Below are 15,261 nucleotides of genomic sequence, written 5' to 3' on the forward strand. Positions count from 1 at the left end.
AACTTACCCCTCCTCTCTATCCTGGAGATAATTAACTTAAGTGGTTGCAGAGAACCTAATTATCTCCGGGCAGAGAGAAACATGTGCTTTTTACTTTTTAACAAAACTGTATTAAAATCAATAACTCATGTTTCGCTGAACAAAGTCCCCATGTTCCACACACCCCCAGATAGCTTGGATCTGAGCGCATATTATAGGCGAATAGCGCTCAGATCCCACGAACACAGTTCTCAATAACGTCGAGTAAAGTTTAAGTTCACCAGCTGTAATGGAAGTTAAACTGCACGAACCCACATACGAGTGTAACAGGGGAAATGTACAATCCAAGCAAGTAAGGCGAATGATGTGATCCAGAGACAGAGGGCTCTGTCACAAGTGCCTTAAGACCCCATGACTTAACGGGCCAGCATCCCAGGGTAAGAGGCTAGCAATCCGGCTCCTCCAAGAGATAGGGGGGCAGGGCAGTTTGTCACATGCAGACCCAGTGACAAAAGCCATTTTGTCACACCTGGTATGAGGGTTTTCTTAATGTTAATAATCCCAACCTGTTTTCTTGCCCTTGTGTATCTTACTTAATTATTGTACAGTGTTATTTATTTGTTTATTAATTCATTGTTGTACTATGTATATAACAAATTCACTTTATACAATAAACTTGGTCATCATCCCCTTGTTGTTCTAAAACCCTATGAGAGCTGGGGGCTCCATTAGCTCTCCTGAGCTAATCACTGCAGTGCAGGGAAAGCGCACTAATCTTTTTGAAATGATTTTATCTTTTTGATACTATTGTTTTTCCATACCTCTGATATTAATTTACAAGATGGGGATGATAGTCTATAGTCAAGAGTGATACTCAGATTACGAGAAATAGTTTTATATTCTTTATTTACTTCATAGGATTTGGTTACTAAGGAGACACAATATCAAGGTTTTGTTGGTGAATTAAGGGATAAATATCATAAAGTATCAGATTTCTATCCTGTACACTTTGGGAGCTTGTTGGTAGATTCCTTTCGAAAAATTGTGGTGCATATTAATCTTTATTAGAATTGTAGGAGAGGCTTATCTAACCTTACACAAGGTAAAAATGTGACAATACAACAACTCAAAGATAATAAGCATTTTGTCATCTGCAAGGTGGATAGGAGTAACAATATAGATGTTCTAGATGCTCTAAAATATAGAGGAAGCAGAAATACAGTTTAGTGTAAAAAAAAGTGTGTTAAAGATTAACCATTAATCAAACAAATGAGTATTCAAGGGTTTTATATTTGAAAAAAGCTAAATCATTAGTGGTTTCACCCAGAATATCTGTATGCCACATGTTCCCAAAATTACACTAAATGGTTAGGGGTATCCTATCAAAGCAGGTATTGGGTCGCTTAATGAATATCTGCCTGAATTAGTGGATGGTTTTCTACTGTCGCTAGTATTATGTATGAGGTTCAAACGAGATTCTGTGTATACTATGTAAAGGGCTGCCATGGTCCAATAGCTCAAGTAGATGACCTTGACTGTACTATTCACTTGGGGTGGGGGTGTACTTTAGAGAAGGTTCATGCTTTTGAGAGATACATCAATGATATTGATTTGAACCTTTCCTATAATAATAGATTTGACACTGATTGTATTACATATTTGGATTTAGAATTAGGTCATAGTGGCCCCACTATTAATGCCAGACTTTCTAGAAAACCATGGAGTGGAAATACTATTCTGCATGCCCCCTCTTATCATTCTCCGCAAATCCTTTAACCCCTTAAGGACCAAACTTCTGGAATAAAAGGAAATTATGACGTGTCACACACGTCATGTGTCCTTAAGGGGTTAAGCAATACCAGCAAGACAATTTATATCTGTAGAGAAATTACACTTTACATAAATATTTTTTGAAGGTATCCTGTAATATGAGTGATAGGGTGTTGAACAGGGAACACGCTGTAGGATTTCTAGGGAAAACAATGACCAACTTATTATTATTGTTATTATTGCCATTTATATAGCGCCAACAGATTCCGTAGCGCTTTACAATATTATAAGAGGGGGATTTCGCTATAAATAGGACAATTACAAGAAAACTTGAAGGAACGATAGGTTGAAGAGGACCCTGCTCGAACAAGCTTACAGTCTATAGAAGGTGGGGTGTAAAACACATTAGGAAATAGCAATCAAAATAGGTGGGAGTGAAGCAAAGCTGGAGGAGAGAGTAGAATGCTGCCCTTCAGGAGAGAGCAAGAGGTAGTGAGGTAGAGGTTACTCTGGGAGGCCATAAGCTTTCCTAAAAAGATGTGTTTTAAGGCACTTCTTGAATGATTGAAGACTAGGGGAGAGTCTGATGGCGGTAGGCAGGCTATTCCATAGGAAGGGAGCCGTCTGCGAGAAGTCCTGCAATCGTGAGTTGGACAGGAGAAGGTCACAGAGCGGAGAGACTGAGAAGGGGCATACCTATGGATCTGTAAAGAGATATAAAAGGGGCTAGAATTGGTCAATGCTTTATAGGTATGGGTTAGCATTTTGAATTGACTCCTATAGGATACAGGAAGCCAATGTAAGGACTGACAAAGGGGTGAAGTGTGAGAGGACCGATTAGAGAGGAAAATCAGTCTGGTGGCAGCATTCATTACAGACTGTAGCGGGGCAATACCAATTAGGAGAGGGTTACAATAATCCATGTGGGAAATTACTAGAGCATGGAAAAGCTCTTTGGTACCATCTTGCGTAAGTTTTTAAGGTGGAATCTACAGGATTTGATAACATGCTGGATGTGAGGCTCAAAGGTGAGACTAGAATCAAATATGACACCAAGACAGCGTGCTTGCAAGGATTGACTAATGTGGAAAATCACTGACTTGAAGGGAGAGCAAAATAAGAGGACCAGTATTAGGAGGAGGAAAGACAAGGAGTTCAGTTTTAGAGAGATTTAGTTTTAGAAAGCAGGAGGACATCAAGTCAGAGATGGAGGAACCTGGAGGGACTCCAACTGAGACAGGATGAATGGAGGAGGTATCATTAGAAAAGGAGACACTGAATGATCGTTGGCAGAGATAGGAGGAAAACCAAGAGAGGACAGTGTCACAGAGACCGAGTGATTGAAGAGTTTGAAGAAGGAGAGCATGATCAACGGTGTCAAAGGCAGCAGAGAGGTAAAGAAGTATTAGTATGGAGTAGTGGCCTTTGGATTTAGCTGTGATTAGGTCATTAGTATCTTTGATAAGAGCAGTCTCAGTAGAGTGGAGGGGGCAGAAGTCAGATTGAAGAGGGTCAAGGAGAGAGGTGAAATTGAGGAAGTGAGACATATGGGTAAAGACAAGTATTCCCAGAAGCTTTGAGGAAAAATGGAGCAGGGATATGGGCGATAGTTAGAGGGGGTGGACGGGTCGAGGGATGTATTTTTCAGGATAGGTGCTGCAGTAGCATGTTTAACCCCTTAAGGACACATGACATGTGTGACATGTCATGATTCCCTTTTATTCCAGAAGTTTGGTCCTTAAGGGGTTAAGGTCAGCAGGGACAATGCCAGAAGAGAGAGAGCAGTTGAAGATTTGTGTTATGGAAGGCCCAAGACAAGGGGAGAGAGATCTGATAAGGTGAAACGGGACAGGATCAAGCGGGCAAGTGGTGGGGCGAGAGGAAAGTAGAAGCACAGCCACCTCTTGTTCAGTGGCAGCAGAGAAAGTCCGAAGGGCAGGATAGGCATGATCTACACGTGGTTGAGAAAGAGAAAGGCAAGGTGGGGAGAATTCTTTCCTTAGCTGTTCAATCTTGTCGGTAAAGTAGCATGCAAAGCTGTAAGGTTAGTTTGAGGGGTGGCCACAGCAGGGCAAAGAAGAGAGTTTTGCAAGGGCAAGAGCTGCGCTGTATGAACACAATATGAATCTATAATGGAGAAAGTCTGACTGGGTGCGAGACTCCTCCAGGAGCGTTCAGCACAGCAGGAGCCTCTTTGCAGGTAGCCTGTTTATTTAGTATGCCACTGCTGGGGGGGGTGTCCTCCTCGAGGTGCATGTTTGGAGCGGGGCTGCAGCGTTCAAGGCAGAGGTGAGGGTAGTGTTATATGTGGAGATAACCAGTGAGGGACAGGAGAGGGAAGGGATGGATAGGAGTTGCGAATCAATACCAGCTGATAGCTGCTGGAGGTCAATAGAATTAAAGTTCCTTCACAAAAATGCAGATCTAATGTTACATATTCCATAGTGTACATACTTTCAACGCAATAAAGATACAGTATGTTGAACTGCAAATCACCTAACCTTCATTAAAAGATATTAACAAAAAATAGTGCTTTTTTTTTTTAATCATTGGATTTTTAAAAAAAAATCTCATCAGATACAAGCGGGAAAAAAGAAAATGAGACAACCAGCTTTAATTGTTTAGATGCTGGATGTCATTATCATTATCAATATTTGCTATATATATTAACATATTAGTTTAATAACTTTCTATATAGGTATGACAATTTATCTGATACCTCATTAAAGCTGTTTGCTAACCTGTGCAGAAAGTTCCATCGTTGGGTATAAAGTTGTTTTTGTCATTCGAAGGACGATATCCTTTGAGACAAACACAGAAGAAACTTCCATGTGTATTATGGCAGACAGTGTGATTCCCACAGATGTGATGTGTTCCAATTTGGCATTCATTTTTATCTGTTTGTAGAGAAGTGAGTACATTAGAACTGATAATGGGACTCAAAAATGTAATTTGTTGACGTAAAAATGTATTGCTACTAAAGACATTCTCGTTCAAGATTTTTCATATAATTCATTAATTCAAGGTTATGTAAATATGACATAATTATTGCATGCAAGTGTCATAAATGAGCATTTTCACAATGGCATTGACTGGCACCAACTATAGTTTAGTATAAAGATACAAATATGGATGGCTCCCCATCTTCCTGCCCTCTGATATTCACTGTGTCATCCTTGGAAACAAAATTTCAATGACGTTTCTATCATTTCTGAACCCTTGGGATAGTTTTTTTTAACTAATTTAAAAGAAAGAACACTTGCAATCTTCTAGTGTCAGTTCTGTCTAAATATAAGCATCAAAACAACCAAACCTCATTGCAGAGGTCATTGACCCGTGTCACTATGTACCTGCACACAATGGACTATAACGGCAATAATTTGAAGACCTCACTGCAGCTATGAGATTGCTACCCATGCCTCTGACATCAGAGGAAAATCATTCCAGGTTGTGCAGATGGCCAAACAATGCACGTTTGGTAACTTGGACAAACAGGGTTATTCACTGAAGTGAAAATTCAGGGTGAATTAAGAGGTAATTTAAAATTTAAGGTGAAAATAGTCAAACTGGAAAAATTCTCTAAGTCAGCTATGCTTTCTATTCGATTCCACGGCTCTGGCCTTAAATGTAAAATTTACTTTGAATTCTCACTTATGACACTGATAAATTGAAAGTAACCTCATTCTCAAAACTATGTATGGGGATGTAAATCAACTTTTACCAGTGGCTGGTATCAGTTTATTGAACTGTGGTTGATATCAACTAATTGAATTGTGGGGGCGGGGCCGGACCGCCGAGCTGGACGGTCGCAAGACTGACCAGCTCCAGCGAAACTTAAACATATATGAGCTAAAAATGCTATATTGGCCAAGTATACCGACCGGCAGCGGCGGCCCTCGATGGGCACAGAGCCCGGGACCCAGGGAGAGGCTAGCTCGCAGAGTTGTAGTCCCCTGGGAGGGGAATCTTCGAGGCTGAACTTGAGGCCTACTCCAGCGGTGAGCGGGGCGGACGGCCGCTGCCCTGCTATCCCGCCGAATGGTACCCGGCCGGGGACCTGGACCCTCGAGGAACCGGCTCCGTTCCCCCCCCCTGGACCGGGAGGGTGATCCCGGTCCTCACACTGAAACCCTGCCACCCGGACAGCCACGAAGGGGACTGAGGCCTTGCAATACCGCCAGATCTTAAAATGGCGGCGAACACACACCTAACAACTAGATCTGGGCGGGAGAGACTCACCCCACAACCACCGAAACCGCCATAGCCCCACAACGCTGCCGGATCTACCACCTATGGACTGCAACTGCACATTTACAACAGGGCGCCCTACTGGAACACTTACCGCACGGAACCCTCCTCTGAATCTCAGCTCCGGTAAGGAGAGGGACCCACAACTAGCGGCGGGAAACAGGGCACCACGCATTAAGCCTGCAACTATCAGACCGGCAGAACATATCAGCCCTCACTCTGCACCACATCACCCCTTGGAAATCCCGGGGCCCAAATCCAGTACATCGGATGTCACACAGCAACCCATGCAGCGACGACTAGCCGGCCCACAGCAGCCGCAAAGCGAGCAAAATCAGACCACGGGGAGTTCAAACTGAATCCACGGAAGGCAAGAATTCTCGGACATAAAGGGACCTTTTAAGCATGACCCGATTAGCCTTTACCCTCCCTAGTATAAATATAACAATATGATGTCTGCCTTACAGTAATGGGTGTATTTCTGTATTGTGTGTATTCCTGCATAACTATCAGCGGTAAGGGGTTAACTGTATAGCTCTCGACCCTTATCTACTGCATCCATCCACGAGTGGCTACAGGGGAGTAAGAGGTGAAATTACTTAGTTGATACCTAACTACATTGTTCATACCTAAGCATGTACTTACTCAAACTAGGCATATTACCTGCATGCAATCATATGAGTCTAACACTAAGCTACCGTCCTATATACCTCCTTGTTGTCTTTTAGCATGTTCCCAACCGGATCTTCTGATCCATAGCCTGCATTTTATTTAACTGATCGATACTTATAACATTTAACCAAATGTTCCACCGCTGTTACTTTAAACTGTGAGCTTCTTGTCTATGCATGTAAAACCAACTGTAGGACCTCTAATATGTCAGCATGTTACCTACCGGATCTTATGATCCTTAGCCTGTATTTACTAACTAAGGTTTTAACGACAAAAATTAAAAAAATTGAGGCACTGCAATTCAGGAAATGTCATTTAATCTTGCTGTACTGACCCTATACTGTAATCCATTTGAACGTTTCCCCCCAATTTCTTTTATGTATCCCATCTTATTTGCCTCTAATAAAAGAAAGATTGACAAAAAAAAACAAAAAAAAAAAAACTAATTGAATTGTGAATGATATCAGCTTATTGAACTTTTCATCGATTCTGATAAGGGGCTGGGGGCTAAACTACATATCTCAGAAACCTCTTGTGGCAGAGACAGATTTATAATTAGGCACGGTAGGCATATACCTACAGGGGCACTTGACTGTGATTTTTTTTCCCTTTCGACATTGTTGCAGTCAATGTGGAGAATCAATGAATATATAAGGTCAAGGTGAGGACCTGTCCCTAACTTCTACTCTACATGTTCCACTGGAGCTTCTTTAGCCCTGCTCTACCTAAAGTAAATACATTTATGCCAGTTAATCACTCTTTATAAATGGGGATGGAAGACTTCAGATTTCTGTGCCTACATGCACATGAGCTACAATTCCAGTCCAGCTTGCCAAACAGAAATTTATGGCATCAGAAAAAAAAAAACACATAAGCTTGTGTTTGGTGGACTGGTTCTGCTGTGACAATAAGGGCCAATAAGTGAATCTATTTGACATTATTTTCCTTAGGCTGCACTAGTATAGAAAATTAGTACAAACAAAATAATCAAATAATTGTAGATTATGCTAGCTTTAGTGTACCTATAATCTTAATTTTATTAATGACAGGAGGCAAGTATTTGCTTAAGTCTCTCTTTACTAGAACTCCACAGCAGCACAGAAAAACAACCAATCAGAAAAAAGTTAGGTACTATAAAATTCCCCTTCTCATGCATCATTTCCTCTTTCAAGCTGCGACAAGACAGAAACAAATACAGAAAATGCAATGGGGAGAAACGAAGTCCTAGATACAATGAAGTCCACCTTCCGAGAAGAACTGCCACACCAGATAGTGTTGATGGACTGTAAACTGAAACGAGAGAAAATCAGAATCGAACAGGTTGATTATCCAATGAAATGTACTCTGAACAAACATGTAGGTACCCAATGTAGCAACCAAAATTACACTAATATGCAGAATATCCCAGCCCTACTTATGAAAAAAAAAAAACAGATATAAGAAATAATTGACAGGTAGCAGAGACAACAAGCAGAGTTGCATACGTACCTGATGAACTCAAACTATAAAATTAAACAAGGGAGGGATAAGAATGGGTGGGAAATACTTGCCTCCTGTCATTAATAAAATTAAGATTATAGGTACACTAAAGCTAGCATAATCTACAATTTTCTAACATGACAGGAGGCTTCGTATTTGCGGTTTCAACGCTCAGTTCACCAATCCAACGCTGTTTGTGTCGCTGGTACCCATTCCAGGAGATATCAGAGCAATCCTCATAGGACTTACCAACTGCGATAAAAGACAGAAGACGGATCAATGAAGATGCCAGTCGACGCAGCATCTCAAACACGGAAAAAAACACCATCCGCCGATAGATCCATTGTACGTGGTGTTGCGACCAGTTTCCTAGCAGACGTTCCATGAGCTGGCAAGCTGACCTATCAGCCAGCTTCCTGTAGTTGTAAAATATCGAAGGCCGTTTGCGGACGTAGGGCCATGAGAAGAAACTGCCACCACGTCTCAAATCTTGATCTGTAAGGAGGCACCTCCAATCGTGCCAGGGTCATCCGGCGATGTGGCCTTGCAGGTAGACCTCCACTCTCAAGGGATGTGCCCAAGTCCACCACCAAGTCGCAATAGAACCGAGTAGGATCTTTCGTTCCCTCCTGGCCTTCCCGGTGAGATGTCTCATCCGAGAATAAATTTATAATGCAGGCAAGAGTGTGGTCAGACTAGCCGTATCCCAAGTGATTCCAATATTCCAAATGGACTGTGTAATCCTCGGCCGTGGTAGAGAAAAGACTCCAAAAGGACGTCCATTCAGGGTTCTGAACTGAACTTGTGTGGAGGAACGGTGGTCGACTATTCAGGGAATAATGAATCCCAGAAATATTCAAAGGGATGGGAAGTGCAAAGATTTCCATCCGGATTTGTCCTCGTCTAAGAGTGAAATATGTAAGTGTAGGAGTCAGGGCACACCAGGTACCTCCATAAAGTCTCGTAGGTTTCCTCGACGGTAGTTGAAAAGTAGGTTAGCGCGAATCCAACAAAACGGCTCCCGTGAGGGATAAATAGAGGATAGACGGAGGGTCCACCATCTCCGAACCCTGTTCACCAGGTATGCGCTCCGAGGAGACAGGGCAGTCCTGCCATCTTATCCCAAGATCGTAATGACCGGGGAAGTCAAGACAACCAGGGTTTCCGGTCTTACTATGTGATCCTTACGTATGGTTTACCTTCAGACCGGGTAATAGGCCTTCCTTAATCTTGTTATCCGAGCAAGGCAGTGCCCGTTTGCTCCATGAAGGTCTCCGTATCTCCTGACATCTTGACATGGGAGAAACTGTCTGCGCAGTTTGTTCGTAATGGTCTGGATGTCCAAAACAGAAAGCAATTTTCTGTATTATATGGTGCAGAATATACCAAAACCTGCACTCTCGTAAAACCGGAGGTCCATTCGTTAGCTGTACCATCTCCGGGAGTGTGTGTAAATAAGTGGGAGTCTCCCCCCGTTATACCTCTGTGAGTATTTCTCGCGTTTGTTACAGTGGTCCGGATCCAGTAGATCCATTACAGGAGATAGAATAGAGGGATCCAGTCTAAATATGTATATCTTGCATGACCAGGCAGTCCTCTATAACGAAATCAGTAGCATGGACGTCAGCTCTAATTGAATGCAGGAGGGACGCCCCTCTATGTAGTCATCAATGTCTTGCACAGGTACAAGACTGTGTGATGAACAAATGGCCGGTACTGTAGAGCGTCGAGTGTATGAGAGAGCCGCGCTCTCTACTAATGTGATCGCATACCGTGATAGCGTCCGGCTGCTAGCCTGAGCGGGCCGCACCCGTTAATAACCAACAGCAGAGTCTACATCCGTGACCGGTTCTCTCTATGAGAATGTGTCCTCCAAACCTGTCCTTTGTATCCAGCCCAGTATCTGGTTGAGGTCGAGGGGGGGGCTGCGCCCTCTAATAACAAATCAATATCCGGTTCTGTATATGAGAGTGGTTCGCCCTCTGTTCCTGAAAATAAATATACTCGGATCGAGGTGATGGAGGGCCACACCCTCCTGTGATCCAAACTAGAGTCCCTAGAGACTCAGGGTGACCAACTGCAGGGCACACCACTTATTAATGTCAGCATAAGGCTGAGGGCAATCTTCGGAAACAACGATGGAAAACTATCAACCGACTATCCGGATCCCGTGCGCGCACACGGGGTCCAGGAAGACCGTTGGTAGTCTGAGGAAAGCTGGAGACGTTCTCCGCAATCCACGATTGCCCAGGAGGTCGGAGGAGGTCAAGTCAGGCCTCTCGACGACCCGAGCGAAAAGGAAAAGGAAGTCATGAAAGAACAAAAAAGCAACAATTAACGTAGATAAGAGTAAATACACAAATTCTATCTCAGATAGAAGGCAAATAGCAGGCCGGAAGGTAATAAAAGTAAGCCCCACTGGACAGGGCCAGGAGCTAACCTAACCCGGGAAAAAACTACCGACACCTATAAGGATTCCGGGAGGCAGATACGGAGTAGATGTTAAAGCCAAGGAAAAACACTGCTTTCTCCTGTAGGTGTCTGAGTACCGGTCCTTGCCTGTGCGAAGTTCTCCTTGGAGATGTGCCGTCGCCGGTTTGGAGTAAACCGGGGATGTGTCCGGGGTCTTAATAAGAAACCTTGCCCTTCAGGCATGAGGTTTAGGGCCTTCACCCTTCCCACCATATTCAGATGGCCATATACTGGTGCCCTCTTGGATAGTATGGCAATGGTGCTTGTCTGGACATCTGCCTATCTCCATGTCACTGGTGGGCACTGGGTTTTCCTCAGTGATATTCCCCCAGGCCTGCGGCCAAAAAGGGGTTTGGCACCAATAGTGCAGGCCCGTCCGTAGGGTACAGGCCCAGCAGGCCAAACGAATGGACACAGGATAGTTGGCCAAGCAAATAGGCACAGACATAGCAGGCCAATCAATGGGGCACAGACATAGCAGGCCAATCAATGGGGCACAGACATAGCAAGCCGTTAAAATGGGCACAGACATAGCAGGCCGTCTAGATGGGCACAGACATAGCAGGCTGTTTTAATGGGCACAGACACAGCAGGCCGTTCTAATGGGCACAGACATAGCAGGCCGTTTTAATGGGCACAGAAATAGCAGGCCGTTTTAATGGGCACAGACACAGCAGGCCGTTCTAATGGGCACAGACACAGCAGGCCGTTCTAATGGGCACAGACATAGCAGGCCGTTCTAATGGGCACAGACATAGCAGGCCAATCAATGGGGCACAGACATAGCAGGCCAATCAATGGAGCATAGACATAGCAGGCCAATTAATGGGGCACAGACATAGCAGGCCAATCCATGGGGAACCGTGAAATCCCCCACAGTATCCAAATCCCCGTAAACTTTCTAGGCTCGCGGCCGAAGGGGATTTATGTACGTCCAGGAGTCGGCTTTTCAATAGAGCACTGGTAAGGCAGGCCAGACAGAGGGCACAGACCTAGAAGGCTAGGTCATATACAGGGCCGGTGCAAGGATTTTTGCTGCCCTAGGCAAAAACATTTTTGCTGCCCCCCCATATGTCCTGCCCACCATGTGACATTACAATGCCCCGCCATATGGGCCAACGCCAGTCTTCACAAAGTGTCTTTGGGTGGGCCTACAATGCCCACCCATAAATCCACCTACATGGCCCATCCATGAGTTGGGGATGTTTTATGTGTGCAATTTGTGTAAGGGATGTAGTGTGTTTATAGGGGATGTAGTGTGTGTTTGCGTGTAAGGAATGCATTGTATGTTTCTGTGTGTGTGTGTGTGTGTGTCTGTAAGGGGTGCATTAATTATGTAAGAGAACGTAAGGGATGTATTGTGTATTTCGGGTGTGTCTGTGTGTGAGTAGGAATGCATTGTATGTTTCTGTGTGTGTGTGTGTGTGTCACTTAGTGCTCTCCCTTGGCCCCCTGTTCCTCTGCAGTCCCCCCTTGGTGGTCTTCTCACTCCCCTCTCGCCCCCTTAGTGGTCCTCCCTCTCCCAAACCCCTTAGTGGTCCTCCCTCTCCCAAACCCCTTAGTAGACCTTCCCCTACTCCCACCACCCCCTTAGTGGTAATCTCCCCCCCCCTTAGTGGTCCTTACCCTCCTCCCCTCTCCTTAGTAGTCCTCCCTCCTTACCCCCCTTTGGTGGTCCTTCCCCCCCTTAGTGGTCCTCCCTCTCCCAAACCCCTAGTGGACCTCCCCTCCTCCTCCCTCAGTGGTCCTTACCTCCCCACCCCCGTTCCCCCTGTGTTCCTTCACCCCCCCCAGTGGTCCTGACTCACCCCTCCCCTAGTGGTCCTTCCCCTCCCTTCCCCTAGTGGTCCTTGTTCCCCCTCCCTTACCCTAGTGGTCCTTGTTCCCCCTCCCCTCCCCTACTGGTCCTTACCTTCCCCTCCCCTAGTAGTCCTTCCCCTCCCCTCCCCTAGTGGTCCTTCCTCCCCCTCCCCCTCCCCTAGTGGTCCTTACCCTCCCCTCCCCTAGTGGTCCTTCCTCTCCCTCCCCTAGTGGTCCTTTCCCTCCCCTCCCCTAGTGGTCCTTACCCCCCCAGTGGTTCTTCCCCCCCTGGTCCTTACCCACCCCCAGTGGTCCTTATCCCCCCTCCCTCCCCTAGTGGTCCTTACCCTTCCCTCCCCTATTGGTCCTTACCCCCCCTCGTGGTCCTTACCCCCCCAGTGGTTCTTCCCCCCTGGTCCTTACCCACCCCCAGTGGTTCTTACCCCCCCTCCTTCCCCTAGTGGTCCTTATCCCCCCTCTCCCTCCCTCCCCTAGTGGTCCTTATCCTCTCTCCCCTCCCCTAGTGGTCCTTACCCCCCCTGTGGTCCTTACCACCCCCTGGTCCTTACCCACCCCCAGTGGTCCTTATCCCCCCCTCTCCCTCCCTCCCCTAGTGGTCCATATCCCCCCTCCCTCCCCTAGTGGTCCTTACCCTCCCCTAGTGGTCCTTACCCCCTCGTGGTCCTTACCCCCCATTGGTCCTTACCCCCCCCATTGGTCCTTACCCACCCCCAGTGGTCCTTATCCCCCCCTAGTGGTCCTTATCCCCCCTCCCTCCCCTAGTGGTCCTTATCCCCCCCTGCCTCCCCTAGTGGTCCTTATCCCCCCCTCCCTCCCCTAGTGGTCCTTATACCCCCCCCCTCCCCTAGTGGTCCTTACCCTCCCCTCCTGCCCATGTAGCATGGCCGGGCGGCGCGGAACGTGGGACAGGAACCTCTGTTTCCTGTACCCGGCCGCCGGCGGAATGACAGGAAGCGCTCACTGAGTGAGCACTTCCTGTCATTCCACCGGCGGCCGGGTACAGGAAACAGAGGTTCCTGTCCCGCGTTCCGCGCCACCCGGCCACGCTACATGGAGAGACCGGCAGCAGAGAGCGCTCTGCGCTTCCCTCCTGCCGGTCACTCAAACCCGGACGCCCTCCATGCAGCAGTGCTGCGCCGCCTGAGGCTTGTAAAAGCGCTCAGGCGGCACAGCATGAGGAGCCACACCGGGCACAGGGATCCGGCGCCCCCGGATAAGTTGCGCCCTAGGCGGCTGCCTAGGTCGCCTTACAGGTGGCGCCGGCCCTGGTCATATATAAATGTAGTAAGAGAATAGCCCTAAGGGTCAGCGCTGGGGAAGCTTTCCCTATATGTGAAATATAACTCCTGGTAATATATAATGTCCAATGATCCGAATCCCTGTGAATCAGGTATATCATGTATAGTGCAGCACACTATGTGGGACGGTCCCAATCTGTCCAGTAATGTAGAGATAAAGGGACAGCATCCAGGTAACGATATAATGTAAAGTGCAGCACTTTATGTGGGACAGACCCCAAACTGTCACAGCATGTAATACTGATATAATGTATAATGCAGCACACTATATGAGACAGTCTCAAACTGTTCAGCAATGCCGATCAATGTCACAGCATGTAATACTGACATAATGCATAGTGCAGCACACTATATGAGACAGACTCAAAACTGTCCAGCAATGCAGTTATGTCACAGCATGTGATACTGATATAAAGTATAGTGCAGCACACTGTATGAGACAGTCTCAAACTGTCCAGCAATGCAGAGTAATACCACAGCATGTGATACTGATATAAAGTATAGTGCAGCACACTATATGAGACAGTCTCAAACTGTCCAGCAATGCAGTTATGTCACAGCATGTGATACTGATATAAAGTATAGTGCAGCACACTATATGAGACAGTCTCAAACTGTCCAGCAATGCAGAGTTATGACACAGCATGTAATACTGATATAATGCATAGTGCAGCACACTATATGAGACAGCCTCAAACTGTCCAGCAATGCAGAGCTATGTCACAGCATGTAATACTGATATAATGCATAGTGCAGCACACTATATGAGACAGTCACAAACTGTCCAGCATTGCAGAGTAATGTCACAGCATGTAATACTGATATAATGCATAGTGCAGCACACTATATGAGACAGTCTCAAACTGTCCAGCAATGCAGAGTAATGTCACAGCATGTAATACTGACATAATGCATAGTGCAGCACACTATATGAGACAGCCTCAAACTGTCCAGCAATGCAGAGCTATGTCACAGCATGTAATACTGATATAATGCATAGTGCAGCACACTATATGAGACAGAGCAGTAGTGGTTATTGTGCATGGATTATTTCTTTAAATAATCTACAAGTGCCCCAGTAGCCAGCAAGCCAGCCAGCCCACAGGCCGGCCAGCCAGCCAGCCCACAAGCTGGCCAGTAGCCAGCCAGCCAGCCCACAGGCCACCAGTTAGGCTTGCAGCCAGCAAGCCACAGCCTGCCAGCCAGCAAGCCACAGCCTGCCAGCTGCAGCCAGCAAGCCAACAGCCTGCCAGCCGCAGCCAGCAAGCCCACAGCCTGGCGGCAGTAGCCAGCAAGCCCATAGCCTTCCAGCAAGCCCACAGACTGCCAGCCAGCAACAGTAATTAAGGTAAGAGGAGCCAACTTGGCCTAGGTATCAGCAAGCTATGCTGTGTTGTTATATTGTGAATAGGAACCAGAGTGTTGGAGAGACCCCCCTCCAGGCCCCATTAGACTCCATTGTAGTCTCTAATGGGACCTGAGGAAATTCTTTCTAAGCACACTCTCTAAAGGACACTGAGAT

At 46.3% G+C, this 15,261-nt stretch overlaps 1 protein-coding gene across 1 annotated transcript in view; it reads right to left on the reverse strand.

The window, feature by feature from the left end:
* The window catches only part of SUSD1 (sushi domain containing 1), a 141,768-nt gene that overhangs the window by 105,177 nt on the left and 21,330 nt on the right, over positions 1 to 15,261 (reverse strand). The window contains exon 3 of the mRNA XM_063457260.1: positions 4,491 to 4,646. Within this exon, the coding sequence (XP_063313330.1) occupies positions 4,491 to 4,646 (156 nt within the window). The remainder of the gene's footprint in view (positions 1 to 4,490; positions 4,647 to 15,261) is intronic.

The sequence above is a fragment of the Pelobates fuscus genome, chromosome 5 (assembly GCF_036172605.1).
Source record: "Pelobates fuscus isolate aPelFus1 chromosome 5, aPelFus1.pri, whole genome shotgun sequence".
NCBI classification, from domain to species: Eukaryota; Metazoa; Chordata; class Amphibia; order Anura; family Pelobatidae; genus Pelobates; species Pelobates fuscus.